Consider the following 18,818-nt stretch of genomic DNA (forward strand, 5'->3'; position numbering starts at 1 on the left):
AGTGCTACTTGAATAAAGGGTGATCCATTATTTGCCTGAAATATTGTTGTTATGTAAATGTATAAATTTAATTTATCTGTAGAAATCAGTCAAATCAACTGGACTTGCTTTGTTTTTTTCTTGAAGACGTTTTCACCAGTCATCCAACTGGCTTTCTCAATTTAGAAAATTGAACTGAGAAAGCCAGTTGGATGACTGGTGAAACGTCAGATACATGACCTGGATGAATGAGAATCTTCACAAACTAAATGCAATTTGTTTTTGAATTGATCATACATTGTAATTAGACTCTCTCTTCACTAGAGACACTCAGGCTGGTTTGACTCTGCAATCAGCAGCTGCATGGCTATCCCCAAGCTTCCGCTATCCTCAAAGTAAGGCAAGAGAGAAGTGCTGTCTTTAATCCCTACAATTCTTCTTTTTAATTATTTCCTACGCTACACCTGACTATGGGAGTGTTTATACTGACCATATCACTCACCAGAATCAAGCACACAAATCAACAAGTTCTCCGGAAATATCACATCCCTTAATTAGATTTATTTATACACATGAACGCACCATAGGCCTGTAACAAATATCAATCACTGTTCCCTACATTATGGTAAATAACTGTACAGCATAAAAAAAAAAATACATGATTTTATAATTCTTCTCCTTCCTCCTCTTCATCACTAATTACATATTTTCGGTGCTTCTTGCTTGCTTTGTCCTCATCCTCTGTCGCCTTTCTCTTTCCCGAAAGTTCACCTTCCTGTAATAGATGAAGATGCACCATTATAAACAAGTACATACTGTAGGTCAAGTCACTATGAGTAGGGATGGGCAAATTTTTTCGACTTGTTTCGCCGCAGAAATGACACCCATAGACTTGAAAAAAAAAAAGAAGATGCGCGTCAAAAAAATTTCACCGCTCGTCAAAAACTTTTTGATGCCCATAGACTTTAATGGGCGTCGGCGACAATTCGCCGGCGGCAAATTTTTGCCGAAACTAAACGGGTCAAATTCACCCATCCCTAACTATGAGCAATAAAACATGAAAAACAAACCCAAATTGTGGTTGTATAAATTATTTATAATAAATGGATAAAATGTATTTAATTGTATTATATCTTTAAAAGCAGGTGCAACAGTACCCACCACTGGCCAAGCTACCTGAAATATGGTAGAGCTGACTGGGATCTGTTGTCTGGAAATCTGATATCCAGAAAGCCATCAACATGTTAAGCCAATACTCATTTCTTTAATAATTCCCTGTTTCTGTGTAATAACCGTAGTATTGGTTGCAAAATAATCCTTTGAACATTTATTTCTTTAAACATCTTTCAGTAGCCTTATAGTATTGTGATCCAAATGATGGAAAAATCCATAAACTGGCAAAAAAGCATTCTATATTTCCTATACCTGTAACAAGTAATACCTTCTGGACTAAACGGTCCAGGCTTGTATGTAATAGTCTAATGCAGGGTCCCCAACCTTTTTTTTTTTTATCTATCAGTGAGCCACATTCAAATGTAAAAAGAGTTGGGGAGCAACTCAAGCATGAAAAAGTCCCTTGGGGGTGCCAAATAAGGGCTGTGATTGGCTATTTGGCTACTTGGCACTATACCTAGTTTTTATGCAATTAAAACTTGCCTCCAAGCCTGGAATTCAAAAATAAGCACCTGTTTTGAGGTCACTGGGAGCAACATCCAAGGGGTTGGAGAGCAACATGTTGCTCATGAGCTACTGGTTTAATACAACAAGAGAAGACATGCATACATATAGATCTAGTCACCTTATCTGCAGCTAGCATTAACTGGTCAAGCACAGGCCAGGACTGGGAGTCAAAATAGATCCTGGCAGTCCAAGTACTCAGAGGCCCAAATAGTCCTCCACCAGCCCACTAAATAGTGACTGTCTATGGGACCTTACAGCAGCCCCTCTGGCATTTGCCAGAACCTACACATTGCCAGTCCGGGCCTGGTCAAGCACATAAGTTATTGGCTGCCATGGATTACTGCATTAGGGCAATTATTGTTGTTGGGGCTCTTTTTCACAAGCACACTCAACTGACTGCAGTCTGACTGTCATTATGCCACTCAAATCCGCCTGTAATGATTGCAATAGCGACACTTACATTCATGGACATTCATAGTTTATTTGACTTTAACATAAAATCTTTAAACAATCAAGCAGCTCTCTGAAGAGACAGAACAATATTAAGAAAGCTTGTGTACCCCTTAATGTTTGTCATTAGCACCTGGACCTGCCAGGCTGGAGGGAAAATAAGGGAAACTAAAAACACACACACACAAGAGTGGATATAGTAACAGCCTAAGATATTTTAAAGGGGAACTATTACAAATATGATAATTTAAGTTATGCTTCATCATACTAAAAAAAAATTCTAAATATTAATTCTAAAATAATCAAGTTACTCTACACTCCTCTCAGCATTGGTTTATCTTCATTCTCTCTTCATGTAGGAGTTGGGAGTCTGATTTTGAATGTCTAGAAGATGTATTAGAGCTCACTCTTTTAAAATCACCAGAAATCTCTTTGTGCCAAGGTCTGTTATTTTGTTCCATATTGTTTGTGCTGGAGTTAGTTATCTGAATGAGCTCTAATACATCTGCTAGGAAAGGTAGCCCTCCGAAAAGGCATATTGAATCAAACTGTCAATAAAAATCTGACACCCAACTCCTGCATGAAGACATGATCAGAGGGGGGAGAGTGAAGATAAACTTGACTGTATTAGAAACTGTACAGAATTTTTAATCATATTTAAAAAGTTTCTGATATCAGTATGATGAAGCTTGTATTAAAATTTTCATGATAATTCCACTTTAAAGGAAAACTATACCCCCCAAACAATGTAGGTCTCTATAAAAAGATATTGCATAAAACAGGTCATATGTAAAACCCTGCTTCATGTAAATAAACCATTTTCACAATAATATACTTTTCTAGTAGTATGTGCCATTGGGTAATCATAAATAGAAAATTGCCATTTTAAAAAATAAGGGCCGCCCCCTGAGATCGTAGGATACACTGTACTCACAAACATACCAACAAACCATACATGTTAGGTCACATGAGCCAATTAACAGACAGAGTTGTTACTTTTGCTTCCACACTTCCCCTGTTACAGTTAGTGTTGTAGTATTTCTGGTCAGGTGATCTCTGAGGCAGCACACAGACCATCACGAAATGGTGGCTCAAGGCAAGAGATGTAAAAGGGCAATATTTACTTAAATATATATTCCAGTTTGGTGAGATTCTTTAATATGACACTTAATATGATATGAACTATCTGTTGCTTAAGTGTTCATTTTGGGGGTATAGTTTTCCTTTAAGTGAATTTCCTGCTTTAGTAAAGCATCTGATCTGTTGCACAATCAACAGTGATTGAGCAGTGTGTAACACGGGAACCTCACTCACCTCATCCTGATCCTCCTCATCACTGTTCAGCTTCTTTGCTTTCAGCAGCCTCTGAGCTTTGTCTTCATCAGAACCTTCATCACTGTCTGATGAATAGATTCGAGCTCTTTCCTCTGCAAGGAAACCAAAAATGTTGTTTTAGGGGAAACGTTTCGCTTTACAGATGGTTATAGTCAATTTTAATGCTTCACTGTGGAATCCATTTCCTGGTATTCATGTGACTAGTGGTTTCCTCTTTGGCAAAGAACAGAAGCCTGATCTTTCCTTATCGTGGGAGTTTCAGAAATACTCACAGCACATAGAACGGTAAACAAATCTATGTCTGGTTTAACATTTAGGGCTGTGTAAAACTAGGCATTTTCTCCACCAGCATATCTACACTCTCTTTGCTCTGACATCAGTGTGTGAGTAAATGCCTAGTGTGACATGACTTTTAACCTTTATCTCTTTAACATTTACTGCACTGCTGTTTGGAATTCCTGTGACTGGTTTAACAATGAGGCTGAAAAGATAAGAAGGCTTACCTAATCCAAAGTATGCAAAGGTATTAAGGGTAAAGGCACCTTACCCGTAGGCCCCCATATACGTGCCGATAAAAGCTGCCAACAGACCGAGTCGGCAGCTTATTGGCCCGTGTGTGGGGCCATCCGACAAGCTTACCCGATCGATATCTGGCTGAAAGTCGGGCAGATCTCAATCGGGCAGGTTAAAAAATCCCGTCGAATAGCAGCCACATCTGTGCATGTATGCGGTCCCACGATCCGGCCACCTGTATCGGATGCATTATGATCCGATCTTTGGGCCCTAGGGCCCACGATAGGATCAGCCCAATATCGGCCACTTCAATGAGGGCATATCGGGGAGAGATCCGCTCGTATGTCGCCAAACTAGCGGAACTCTACGTCTATGGCCACCTTTAGGATAGAGGCACACCATGCTAAATGGGGGAGATTAGGCGCCCAACGACAAATCGCCTCTTTTCCGGGCAACTTATCTCCCCACAATGCCTTCCCACCGGCTAGAATCGAAATCGCCGGCGGGATGGCACTCTGAGCCCTTCATTTTCCGAAGTTGCCCGAAGTTTCCTTGCCATCCCACCGGCGATCTAGATTTTAGCTGGCAGGAAGGCAGTTCGGGATGATGTCGCCCGAAGAAGAGGTAATTTGTCACCAGGCGACTAATCTCCCTGAATCTCCAAGTGTGTCTCTGCACTTAAAGTTTATAAGAAAAGAAAGGTGTAACTCAATGGGATGGCAATTTGTTATGCACCCCACAAAGATTATATTCACCCAGGCCAGTGATCCTCTTTGTTGAAAACTACATCTCACCCGAGATATAGTCTGGCAAACACCACTATCTCCTTGTGATGGTCCTGGACCATACACATATACGGTATAAAGGTATAGGATTGGTTATCTGTAAACCCGGTACCCAAAAACCTCCAAGTTACGGAAAGGCCATCTCCCATAGACTTTATTTTAATTAAATAATTACAAATTTTAAAAATGATTTTCCTTTTCTCAATAATAATAATAATGAAACAATACCATGTACTTGTTCCCAACTAAGACATAATTAAACATCTAATTACAGTGGGAACGCTGGTGGCGGAGCACCCGGGATGTCAAATGGAGCTGCACTAAGGAGAAGACACACGGGGTGAGTTTGGAACGGGCTAATCTTTTTCTGACATAATTGATTCTTATTGGAGGCAAAACAATCTTATTGGGTTTAATTCATGTTTAAATTATTTTCTGGTAGATTTAGGACATGTAAATCAGAATTACAGAAAGACCCCTTATCAGGAAAACCGCTGCTCCAGAGAATACTAGATCACAGGTCCAATACCTGTAGTAAAATCCAGCAAGGTACTGCTGAAAACCCACAGAAGATAAAGGCACCATCATCCATGGTTTCAAGTAATAATCACTAGACGGTATCTAACAAATGCCCCTCTCTGATTTACACCCTCTTAAAAAAAATATATTTTTATGAAATCTGAGCATTTCATATTTAACCATATTACAGCATTTGTAGAATGACACTGTTATAAAGAAGCAGAACGGACCAATTTGTCCACCTGGCGGCCATTTAATGGTGATTTCTGCAAGAGGCAACTTACTTTACCACACATATATTATAGTGGTGTGAATAATCTACAGGTAAATGTATGAGCTGAATGTATTAATTATTTTTATAATCCTTTGTTTCACTGAGTTCCATGCATGTGTTACACACTGAAATTTCAAGTTTCAAAGTCACACTGTAGCCGAGATGACAAGGGCTCATTCACTAGTGACGACCAAATGAAGACACCTAGTAATTTCAAATTATTAGCATGAACAACTACCTAAGGGTGCTTATAGACTGTACCATAAATCACAGCTGTCCCAGCTGGAGGTCCATGGGTGAGATTTCCAAAAGAATATCTTAGGTCGTCAGTCTATCCATGGACTTCATATTTTTCTGTATTATGACAATCATTCTAATCGTCTCTGGTTCTTGAATATGCAGTGGACATGTCAGATTAATACCTCTGAGATTACCACATTATAAATAACCCCGATATTCATTACAGAACTTTCCCAACACAATAAGGGGTGAAGTATATGTTCTCCCCAGATTTGTAGTGTGTAAATAGCCAATGACACATAGTTGTAAAGACAAATACTGATATTTATAGTGAAATGTTGAATCTTTTACCTCTGCCTCCTTTGTAACGATTTTTTATGGCTGCCAAACTTATTGACTCGTCTCCTTCTTCTTCATCATCATATCGGTCAGGTTCCAGGTAATTTGCACTGAGGCCTCTCTGATGCTGCTTTTCCCTCATTCTGCGCTGCTGTGACTCTCTGCGAATTGATGCTCGTAGTCTCTCCTCTTCTTTCTTTGTGAAATAAAAAGAATTTATATTAAGCTTTCTCCTATTTTTTTTACCTGAGCTCTCATTAGCAGTAATATACAAACTTTTTCTGTCAATGGCCAAAAATATATCCCATGTATTATTGTAAGAGTAATGAGCATTGCAGGCAATATGTTTTTCTGACCAATCTACATTTCTGGTACTAGGCCAACTGTCGTGTATATAAAAAGATTTTTTGTACTTCCAAAGAAGCACTATAGATGGGTGCTGATAATAACAGTACAGTGGTACAGTAATTCAGTATACATACCCTTCTATGATATTCATTAGAATTATACATATTGCTCTTAAATAAATGCTTTATAATGCCTGATGGCTACTCCTTTAGCATAATGTACATAACTAGCTTAATTGTGCATGCAAGAGTGTGTGGATGGTTCTGTGCTTTATGGAGCTCTGACAGTCAGTTTGATCAGTGTAGTCTGCAAAAATCTATAACACAACCTGGCTCATTGATGACTACTTGTTCTCTGGCATCCTAGGCAATAAAAATGGCTTGTTGCATTATCACCCACTGGTATAATACCGAACGTTTTGCCCGTTGTGGTTTAGGTATAACAGTTCTAATAGATATTTGCCTGTTAGTAAACGGTTTAGATTAAAAATGTTGTTGTAAATTCCAGCTGTGAACGTTCCCTTGTTACCTTGATCATCTCTGAACGCTGTGATTCTGGATCCCGTCCTGCCATTGGCAGAATTCTGATCTTCTGAGTCTTAGAACATCTATCGGCAAGTGACAGTGTCATCTTCCTATGAGTGGCACTGTCTGTAGAATGAGGCCTGGCAGTAAAAAGCATATAGGTCAATATAAGGTTTTCAAATAAAACATATTGGGCCCAGTAGTCCATAACTCCCCACTGGATAGCAGTTTGCATCACTTCTCATTGGAATTATGGAAAGGATCTTAATAATTCACCCACATCGTCAACAATTGAGATCTGTTGATTAGCAATGCGCCAAATCCACTATTTTGGGATTTGGCTAAGTATCAAACCCTTCATGAAAGGTTTGGTTGAATCCCATGCATAATTAGGGCTAGGAAGGACTAATAAATGTTTAACTTCCTTGGTTGTATGAGGAAAAGTCACATGACATTAAGGATTCACATTGGGTTCAACCAGGCACTTTGATTTGGTCAATCTGAATCATACTGAAAAAGGGTGAGTCCTGGCCAAATCTCAAACCAAATCCTGGATAACAGTTTGCTGCCTGAGTCTGCATTACAGTAGTAATGCAGTAATGAGTGTATGAGGTGGAAAGTATGCAGTTGTGAAACATGTTAAAATACATGAGCTAAGGCTGGAGCAAGCAGCAGAGAAGCTGGAGCTGCCAGACTGTATGGGACTAACAGGAAAAGATAAGGAGAGTCTGATAAGGGAAAAACAACATGGAAACTGAGGGAACTTTGGCGGGGCAGGGTCATGCTGGATATTTAAAGGCAGTGTCCTCAAATGGATGCATTGAGATTTATTACCTATTTATTAGGTTTTTAGAAAGCTGGCCAGTCACTTCTTGATGTTTAACTTTGAGAGATATTATAGATCGATCCTTTCAGCAGCATTTCTGTTTTTGAAGTTTGTATTGGTTCTCTATTTAGGGGGATCTTTGTTGGGATCTAAGTTTGCTCTCTCTCAACCTAAATCAGTTCCTGCAACAAGCAACTCAAGTGCACGATTCGCCAACTAGGCCTTTTAAAATAACTTACTGGTGATAGAGAACAGAAAGCACTAAATAAAACATGCTCCCTCTATTAAGGGGACAGAGTATAACATAGCAGTATATACACGACATGGTTGGTTTTCAAAAATGCACTTTACACCTTGCACTTCTATTTGTACATAAGCCCTATTAATTGGATGTAGACATACATAAATTAATTAAATGAAAAGCTTACACTTACCTAAACGTCAGCTTGGTTTTGAAAACAGCTTGGCCTTGTAGACCTGTTCCTTGTCTGATGAAAAGATGGTTGTGGTCTCCTTGCAGTGGTGCCTTGTATACGTCAAACACTTCATTACCCAAATGTAAGGACATGCTGAGAAAAAGAAAAGCATGGTTACCTACTACTTAAGCAGAGTTGTACCAGATCAGCCATGGTTCAGTTACATTTAGCATGCTGCATTCTGTGAAACGGAGAAAAATAAAAACACAGAAATCTTGTTTAGTTCACACCAAATGACCCCCTGGCCAAATTTAGTAGTGTCCCATGTTTCAAGTACAGTTTCACAACAAGTAATATAAAATTCAAGAGACACAGCTGCATCACTGACCTGCCATCAGACCATTTAACAATGCGAGCATTACTTTCACGAGTATCATTTCCTTCTTCATCCTTTCGTGTTCTCCATCGGATTGTGTTCTCAACCTATAGTAATTTAAAAAAAAAAGGGAACCGTAAGAGACAAGTAGTATCATCTGTACTGAAAACAGTATGATGTAGTAATTTGTTATGGCCAAGAGCAGTTGGCAGCTAAATTATTGCTATTAATAAGCAAATATATTTTTATTATGGCTATTAACATATATATAATATATTGGCAATCCCATGCGCACCCACAACATAAGAGAATAAAACACTATAAAATTAATTATTATTTCTCCTCAAGACTCTTAGGAGCAATGCGGCTGTTCGAAAGCTTGTACAGCTAGCAGGAGGTCAGAGGAACTCAGATAAGCAGCGTACAAAACACAGATCTGCAAAAGTTGCATTATACAATGCAAAGAGACTGATATAATAAAATTAGAATAGTATTAAAGAGCAGTCACCCTGTATAGCTGCTCATATAACCCCACTTCCCAGATCAAACACTGGACCATGGTATAAAGTGTAGTAGGCCTTTTATTGAGTGACTAATCTACAGAGCTACATTAGCCTAAGAATATCCTAACCCTGTTCATAAATAGGAAACACTTCAATTTTTTATTTCCATTCAGTACACAGTCATGTACAATAAAATCTGTCCTGGATCAATCCTGGAGATGCAGATGGGAAAATGGATGGATGACCAACTTAAACTAGTTAAATTAGAAACTATGATCTGTTAGAACCCTGGCTGTGCATAAAAAAAACACATCAGGGTTGAAACAGAGGAATGCTGACATACAAAACTCAGCTTGATTGTTTCAAGCAGCCAGTAAAGGAATTCTGCATGCATCAGTAACACATTATTTACATAATAATATAAATAAATAAATATAGAAAGGGGGGGGGGGTGTTTACATATCTACCTCTGTGCTATGGCAGTGAAAACTATGAAACTGCATCTGTGCAAAGCATATTGCAGCCACACATCTGAAGAGGGGCGAAACCTCCAAACCTGTTAAGGTGGATATACTCAATATGCTTTTCTGAAGTTACCCATGAATTATCAGACATCGGAGATTTATCTACTCTACAAGTAACAATTTTAAAAGACATGCTCTGCAGCATGGGTTTAATACAAATACATATCCATGTATGCATTTTATTGATTTACAGTTATTCTCAACCATATAAACAGAAAAGACAAATATAAGTGTAAAAAACAGCACATTTTTGAATTTTGGAGAAGATTTCCATGTGAGGCTAGTCCCACTGATTGAGAACACTGGTCAGCAGAATCTTTATTCCTGGTAAGGATGAAAAGTGGAATGTCTATATGATTCCAATTACTCTGTGTAAGAATAGAAGGATGAGGCACTTCAGATTCTGGGAGGAAGAGGAAGCATGTTGCAGAAGGTTGCAACTATGTGACCAACTGCTTTTGTGCAATTTTCTAGGCTCTTTACCCCCAATATCAGTACACTATACCCCTGTCACAGGCCCTTGTGGCATAACAAGAATATTTGTTTGAAAGTGCCAGCCCAAGACTGCCTAAACAAAGGCCATATAAAAAAAGATACTTCGTAATCAGGACAACTACTTAAGGGACAGTCTTCCTTTATGTGAAGTGAGCTACTTCCAGCTTGATAGTAGTCTAAATACCCTGGCATTGGACACACAAGATTTTTTGCAAAACGAAATACAGATATTTACCTTTAGTTTCAACCTTGTTCTACCTTCTTCATCCAACATTTCTTCATCTTCAAATTCATCTTCATAATACTGAGGATCAAAAGGTCTAATACAGATAAAAGTGCAAAACAACAGTCAGGCATAGCAGTGTTTGCACTGAAGAAAATATTTTCATACGCTCACAAGTTTATATTGTGAGCAATACTGTTGGTAATATAAATATTAGGCAGGTAACATTAGCAAATGGCAGAAAGACAATAGTCTGTTATCCTGGTCCAACTTCTGGCTGCTACTTACATATATTCAATACACTTAAATACATTAAGTACAGGAGTCATTTTAGATTTTATTTTACCACAAAATGAAGTTCACAGAAAATAAAAATGAAATTATAGCACTAATAGTTAAACAATTACCTGGGTTCAACACTGAGAAAGTTGGGAAGTTTCACAAAATACAAGTCATTTCCAAGGTCTGTGTTCACTTTGGGAATCTCAACTTCTATCCTTGTTTCTGGGAGTGTTTCTTCCGGCTGATCCTGATCCATTCCATCTTCATCCTAGAAATAAAGTGTACATGGAATTCTAAGGAAAACTGACGTAAAATTGCTCAGGGTGCTTTTCTGCAATTTACATTTACTTTTTTGTTTCAGAGCTATTTGACACCAACATTGCTTCAAATATAGTACATCCAAACTGAGCCCCTGGATGGGTAAGACCCACAACTTGGACATCTGAGTGGTAAACCATATGGCTCAGTTTCCATATATTGATTGTCATTATATACCATAGGTTGGCCAGGAGTCGGTGGTTTGTCTTCTCCATCACTGCCTGAAGAAATGTCATCTGCATCTCCAAACAGATCTGAAGCATTTTGTTTGCCTGAAAAACAAAAAGGTGTTCTTTTATATTAAACATCATAATACCTTTATTGCCTGAAAAACACCCTTTAGTATTTCAGGTGTATAGCGTACCAAATTATTACATACAAGAATGTCTGCTCAAACATATCACAACAAAATAAAAGGTGGCCATGCAGTGTATGGTCCTTCACACGGTTTCCGGTTTCAGCTAACGGGCCAATCAGACATATATGGATGCTAGTAAAAACTTGTAGCCTTTTGGAAAGCAGAATTAAAACATACAATAATAATAATAATATATTTTAAAAAATACAATCTATTTATATCTTTAAATATGTATTTAGATCATTAAAATACCTTTGGGTTCATCATCATCACTGTCCATATCAGAATCTGATGCTATGGCTTTCTTACGCCTCTGTCGGCCAATTTCCTCTTCACTGTCACTGCCTTTTTGGGATTCTGTAAAGAGAAAAAAGTAACCAACCATCACATATAATGATAAGAAGTACTAATGCTAGTGTTACCATGCAATCTTAAAAACCATGGCATGCCAGGGTTTTGTTCTACTGGTTTATTTCAAGCACAGGAGAAACACCGGTCACCATTTGGCTGCCTGCTTTGGAAGTCAAATGCCTGACAAGAGGTGGATTTTATCCTGAAAATGGTTGGTGCCCCATAGAACAAATGTCCAATGGTTAGGCAATAGGCCTAACAAACAAAGGGCATAAGTTGATTTTACTAATGTATGACCAGCCATGCAAATTAGCAGCAGGAACACCACCACTAAGAGTACCCATTAAAAGCTAGCATGGCTGTTTCCTGTATCATACAGGATGTTATAAGAATTACTAAACCAGCCTCCTGTCCCGCTGTGTAGTGAATGTAATGATGGACATACATCTTACAAACACAGGTGATGGCTCACTGACAGAAGCAGATTCTCTGGTGATCTGCTCATTGATTTTAAGATCCAAGTGAGTGTATCGTATGCAGTTTTGATAGACATAACTGCTCATCTAATCAATGGGCTGAACAAGTGAAACTCAAGGGAAGTCTTACAGCTAGTCAGTTCTGGGAGTAACTGCAACCCAACTGGATCATAACACATACTGTTGTGCATGCATTATGGTCCAACATTACAGCAAAACCACACAAAAAATTGTTCCCAATATGGTCAACATATCCAAGATGTTTTCAAATAATCCAAGAATAATAAAATATTAAGAAGACAAGCGCTTCACTACAAGCAGAGGTTGCCATGAATTTCAGTTTAACCTGGCCATATTTAAAACAATACAGTAAAACTATTATGTTTGTATTCTTTTAGTTTGTAGGGTAAACTGTGAATGGAAACTTCATACCTGCCAAAGGTCTGGAGAAAGGATCTAGTTCACATACCTGGAGTTTACAAAACCTTTGAATGTCCTTCTATCAACCATAAGATGCCGGTGACGAGGCCACAGAGGTTTAAAAAGAGAAAAGAGAGCACCCTGTCAAATGTTCAGATCTCTAAAACGAACCTGATTTGCGCTCTTGTTCCTCTCCATCAGACTGCTGTTGCTCATCATCTGAATGATGTCTTTTACTGACTTCATCTGAATGTTGCCTATCTTCATCATCGGATTGCTGATGTTCATTTAACTCGTCATCAGAATGCCGACGCTCTTGTTCATCATCAGAATGCTGTTGCCCTTGTTCATCATCAGAATGCTGAAGCTCATTTTCTTCATCTTCAGACTGTGGTCTGTGTTCTTGTTCTTCCCCATCTGAATGCGTTCGGTCATTATAATGCTGTCGATCATTCTCTTCATCATCTGAATTTTGAAGGTCATCAGAGTGATGGTTATCATGCTCCTCATCATCCGATTGGTGGTGGTCTTGTTCTTCAGCATCTGAAGATGGCCGTTGCCCTTCCTCATCGGACTGTCTATGTTCATCATGGTCTGAATGCTGAAGTTCATCATCAGAGTTCTGCATCTTTTCTTCCTCATCAGACTGATCACTTTTGTTGTCCCTGCCCCATTTTTCATCATCTGAATTTGCATCTTTATCTGAGCCATCAGCCTCTGATCGAGGACTGCTATGTTCTGACCTTCGCCCTACATCATCATTGTCCTCATCATGGAGAGCTTCTGAGCCACTGTGCTGTTCAGCATCAGACTGATCATTAACTTCTTGATCTGAATGGGCTGTTTCAGATGCATTGTATGATCTTTCAGAGCGGTTGTAACTGCCACTGTGTTGAGAACCAACTTCATCCTCGCTGTCATCCCCAAACAGCTCTTTGTTGCTTGGTTTTGCAGCACTATGCTCATCATCGTCTTCATCTCGGTCACTATCACTTCCAGACCGGTTGCTCCCCGAGCCATCATTGCCTGGTTCTGAATCTGAGCCAGATCCCGAGTCTGATTCTGCAAACACAAACATGTACTATCGTTTATATATCATACTGTATACACACACAACTTATATTTTGTTTACACTTATAAAGCTTTAAAGGAATATGGTCATCCAACAGTGCTGCAAAATCTGTTTGAATTGGTAAGAGCAAATGCCCACTTATATTACACATCACAGCTAAGGTTGAAAAATAAGGCATGCCAAAGTTAAAACTTTTGCCAAAGAAAATCGAACCTAACTTCTAGTTGATCTTGCGCTGTCTCCAATTACAAAGGGGAAAAAACTTGCCTCCCAAAAGAAAATTTTAGATCATCATTGCTCTACCATTATAAGCAGCCTTGTCTACCTAGTTTACACTGTCTTGGAAGCAGCACACACCACTAAAAATCAGGTGTCTGGGTACTAGTGAATAATCAATATAGAAGAAAAAAAAAGGCACGGCACTCACCAGGTCTTTATGGAAAATAAGAGTCTCCATTTTTATTGGCTGCTGGGGAGATACTGTTGGTGTGACTTGTGATGATAATCTGCTGTTTCAAATGGGTACACTTTTTATAATTGTATTCATAAATATTGCACCTATTGTTCCGATTACAGCAGGGTTGGCAGGTTGGCAGGTTTCCAGACAAATTTGGCTACTAATTTAAAGCCCAGGCGGGTTTTAAAAGTTCCAGTTGGCCCTAAGGTGCCAAGCCTGTGTCTCCCAATGCATGCTGGATAATGTAGTTTTTGTTTAACAATTTGCCGACTGCCAAGTTTAATTTAAGTTTAAAGCAAGTCTACAATACCCAGCATGCAATGGGACTGGCTTGAGTAGAAGTCAGGAGTTACCAGATTTTAAGCTCTGTACCCCAGTCTCCCATCACTCTCATGCATTCTGGTGTCTTTTCACAATTTCAGACAATTTAGGGCCAAAAATCTGCTGGCCACCGAAATGTCTAGAGGTCGACCTGTTTTACCAATATTTATTGATACTGTAAATGAATTAGGGCCTCATGGGTTCCCTATACCTCCTGGGCCCCCTCTGTATTTATGCCCCTGGTGACGGGTGAATCTGTCCCATTTTACAAATCAGTGAAAATTTGAAAAAGGCGTATTTTCACATATATTTATTTTTTTTGATTTTTTTTTCACTGCACATATTGTGCTATTTTTGGGCTACTTTTGAAGTGACTCTTGGCTAGTTTTGGGCTGGTTTTGAAAAAAATAGACCTTTATTACAGTCAAAGAAAATACCCCTGTGCCTGCTGTACTAGGGGAAAGAAGAAAAAAAGGCAAAATACAGTGACATGAAAAGAAACATATCTGGGTATATATTTGCAGAGAAGCTCATCAGTATACCTCAGATAAGGAGCCCAGATTTCCATTGGATGCCTTCAGTTAGCTTTTTAAACAACAGTGAGTGTCCCTAAGCCTAACACAAGAGTTTGCACTTATTTGCCACACAATTGTTTTCCCAATAAATATCAAAAAGAACATTTCATCCACTGTCACACCAGAGTACAGGTGGCGTGTGTGGCATTCTACTATTTCTCAAGCATTGGCCCAAGAGCTGGCAGTCCAGTTCTGTGTTCTTGCTTGGCTGATGAAGTGATGCTTTAATCACTGACTGCACATAAAGAGGGGGATGTAAACCAAGTATTGAGTATTGTAGGCAGCAGTAGGACAGAATCAGTGAGCCACAAGCCGAATAAAAAAGTAGTCAATAGGAAACTAATGTGGACTACATCTCCCAAGATCCCCTGCACGCACAGCACGGAGGAAATCCTTTAGCCCAATGGCCAAACGGAGGTCCCTAAAGAAGAAAATCTGGAGAGAGAAATTAGAGCGAGACCAATCCCGGGGCAGACGCCATTACCTTTCTTTTCAGTCTCAGATTCGGCATCGCTCCCGAACAAATCCTCCATGTCCGCCATTTTGGCCAAGACGCGCTGCCGCAAGGCACTGCTATTGCCGCAAAGAAGGCAGTGAATGAAAAGCAAAGGATGTGGAAGGTGGGCGGAGTAGTGGCGCGGGGGATTGTGGGATGTTGCTGTCAGTGATACAGAAGGACGGTCTGAATTAGGTTCGCTCCGTGTATTAAAGCGTTTACGTGTGACTAACAATACAAATAAATAACAATAAATCTTTACTCTTAACCCTTTAAGTGCCAGCAGAATTTCACATTTTGGTTACGCGAAATGCCAGCCGTTTTTAAGCATTTTGTGCTCTCTCACTTTAGGGGCATTTTCTGAGGGGAAACCTATAGTTTACCTAGGAAAACTATACATTGTTTTTTTCGGTAGAAACTGAGCTTTCTAAATCTGCCTGAGTTTTCATGTATTTCCACCTGTGCAAAAAAATTTATAGTGCTAAATAACAAAAAAAAATGAAAAATTACCATTTTTCATTGTATATCAATTTATACCAGAAAAATATTTCATTTTACAGATGAAAATCCAACTGATTTGGAAAGCCTTATGTCTCTCGAACGTGCCAATACCAGATATGTATAGTTTTAGGGAGATTTAGGATTTCTGTACAGCAAAAACTCCCGGCAGTATATTACTGAATTTTGAAAGCACTAAGGCAGAAAACGGCATGCTTTAGATTCCAAGGCAAAAAATCCTGAAACCATAGGTTTACCCCAGAAAACCATACATTTTTGAAAAGTACACATTCTGCCGATTACAAAATGGGTAACTATGTCTCTCTACTCCCAACTACCAAACAGAAAAGCTTGTCTGAACATAGCGGTTTTTCAAAATAAAATTCAAAATTTTGAAAAATCATTTCAAAGGTTTTATTTTGCTGCTCCGCATATCCCAAACTATATTACGTACCAAGAAAAAGCACCTGAAATATGATTGCCAGGGGTCCACTGAACAGTTTGATATCCATTATGCATAGGTTTACCAAAGTATCTGGCATTTAGAGACACAAATATGAAGTTAGCGCATCCAAATTGTTCAGGACTTTACTTCAGCTACTGAGAAATCAACACATTGACTGCATTTTTTGTGGGGTAAAAACACAGAAATATATGTTTACCCCCCAAACCCATATATTTTTGGAAAGAACACATTCTACAGAATCTAAAATGGGTACCCATGCCTTTCTGCTCCAAACTACTGAGTCGCAAGGCTTTCCCAAAATTGTCGGTTTTGGTGAAATATCTGAAAATTGCCTCAAAACTTCAACTTCCCAGCACCATATCACCCATGTATCATTACGTACTAAGAAAAAGCACCCTAAATATGATTGCCAGGGTTCCTCTGAACATTTTGGTGGCCATTGTTCATAAGTTTACCAAAGTATCTGGCATTTAGAGGCCCCAAAATGAAGTTAGCGCATACAAACAGTCCCGTGAGTAACTTCATCTAATGAGAAATCAACACATTGACTGCATTTTTGTGGGGTAAAAACACAGAAATATATGTTTACCCCCCAAAACCCATATATTTTTGGAAAGTACACATTCTACAGAATCTAAAATGGGTACCCATGCCTTTCTGCTCCAAACTACTGAGTCGCAAGGCCTTCCCACAATTGTCGGTTTTGGTGAAATATCTGAAAATTGCCTCAAAGCTTCAACTTCTCAGCACCATATCACCCATGTATCATTACGTACTAAGAAAAAGCACCCTAAATATGATTGCCAGGGTTCCTCTGAACATTTTGGTGGCCATTGTTCATAAGTTTACCAAAGTATCTGGCATTTAGAGGCCCCAAAATGAAGTTAGCGCATACAAACAGTCCCGTGGGTAACTTCAGCTAATGAAAAATCAACACATTGACTGCATTTTTGTGGGGTAAAAACACAGAAATATATGTTTACCCCCCAAAACCCATATATTTTTGGAAAGTTCACATTCTACAGAATCTAAAATGGGTACCCATGCCTTTCTGTTCCAAACTACTGAGTCGCAAGGCTTTCCCACAATTGTCGGTTTTGGTGAAATATCTGAAAATTGCCTCAAAGCTTCAACTTCTCAGCACCATATCACCCATGTATCGTTACGCACCAAGAAAAAACACCCTAAATATGATTGCCAGGGTTCCTCCAAACAGTTTGGTGGCCATTGTTCATAGGTTTACCAAAGTATCTGGCAGTTAGAGGCCTCAAAATGAAGTTAGCGCATACAAATAGTCCTGTGGGTAACTTCATCTAATGAAAAATCAACACATTGACTGCATTTTTGTGGGGTAAAAACACAGAAATATATGTTTACCCCCCAAACCCATATATTTTTGGAAAGTACACATTCTACCGAATCTAAAATGGGTACCCATGCCTTTCTGCTCCAAACTACTGAGTCGCAAGGCTTTCCCACAATTGTCGGTTTTGGTGAAATATCTGAAAATTTCCTCAAAGCTTCAACTTCTCAGCACCATATCACCCATGTATCGTTACGCACCAAAAAAAAACACCCTAAATATGATTGCCAGGGGTCCTCCAAACAGTTTGGTGCCCACTGTGCATAGGTTTACCAAAGTATATGGCAGTTAGAGGCCCCAAAATGAAGTTAGCGCATACAAATAGTCCTGTGGGTAACTTCAGCTAATGAAAAATCAACACATTGACTGCATTTTTGTGGGGTAAAAACACAGAAATATATGTTTACCCCCCAAACCCATATATTTTTGGAAAGTACACATTCTACCGAATCTAAAATGGGTACCCATGCCTTTCTGCTCCAAACTACTGAGTCGCAAGGCTTTCCCACAATTGTCGGTTTTGGTGAAATATCTGAAAATTGCCTCAAAGCTTCAACTTCTCAGCACCATATCACCCATGTATCGTTACGCACCAAAAAAAAAACACCCTAAATATGATTGCCAGGGGTCCTCCAAACAGTTTGGTGCCCACTGTGCATAGGTTTACCAAAGTATATGGCAGTTAGAGGCCCCAATATGAAGTTAGCGCATACAAATAGTCCTGTGGGTAACTTCAGCTAATGAAAAATCAACACATTGACTGCATTTTTGTGGGGTAAAAACACAGAAATATATGTTTACCCCCCAAACCCATATATTTTTGGAAAGAACACATTCTACAGAATCTAAAATGGGTACCCATGCCTTTCTGCTCCAAACTACTGAGTCGCAAGGCTTTCCCAAAATTGTCGGTTTTGGTGAAATATCTGAAAATTGCCTCAAAACTTCAACTTCCCAGCACCATATCACCCATGTATCATTACGTACTAAGAAAAAGCACCCTAAATATGATTGCC

The 18,818-nt window shown here is 39.1% G+C and overlaps 1 protein-coding gene across 1 annotated transcript; it reads right to left on the reverse strand.

Annotated features, from left to right (window-relative positions):
- Positions 1–507: 507 nt before the first annotated feature.
- leo1.L (LEO1 homolog, Paf1/RNA polymerase II complex component L homeolog) lies at positions 508–15,632 on the reverse strand. Its single transcript, XM_018253075.2, has 12 exons — positions 15,464–15,632; positions 12,726–13,616; positions 11,560–11,664; positions 11,127–11,221; positions 10,757–10,899; positions 10,362–10,446; positions 8,617–8,711; positions 8,247–8,381; positions 6,991–7,126; positions 6,127–6,310; positions 3,424–3,536; positions 508–754 (listed from the first exon to the last, which is right to left on the reverse strand). Exons 1-12 carry the CDS (start codon positions 15,519–15,521, stop codon positions 644–646), a joined length of 2,151 nt encoding a protein of 716 aa, XP_018108564.1. The 5' UTR covers positions 15,522–15,632; the 3' UTR covers positions 508–643.
- Positions 15,633–18,818: the final 3,186 nt, after the last annotated feature.

This window comes from Xenopus laevis, chromosome 3L, assembly GCF_017654675.1.
Source record: "Xenopus laevis strain J_2021 chromosome 3L, Xenopus_laevis_v10.1, whole genome shotgun sequence".
Lineage (NCBI taxonomy): Eukaryota > Metazoa > Chordata > Amphibia > Anura > Pipidae > Xenopus > Xenopus laevis.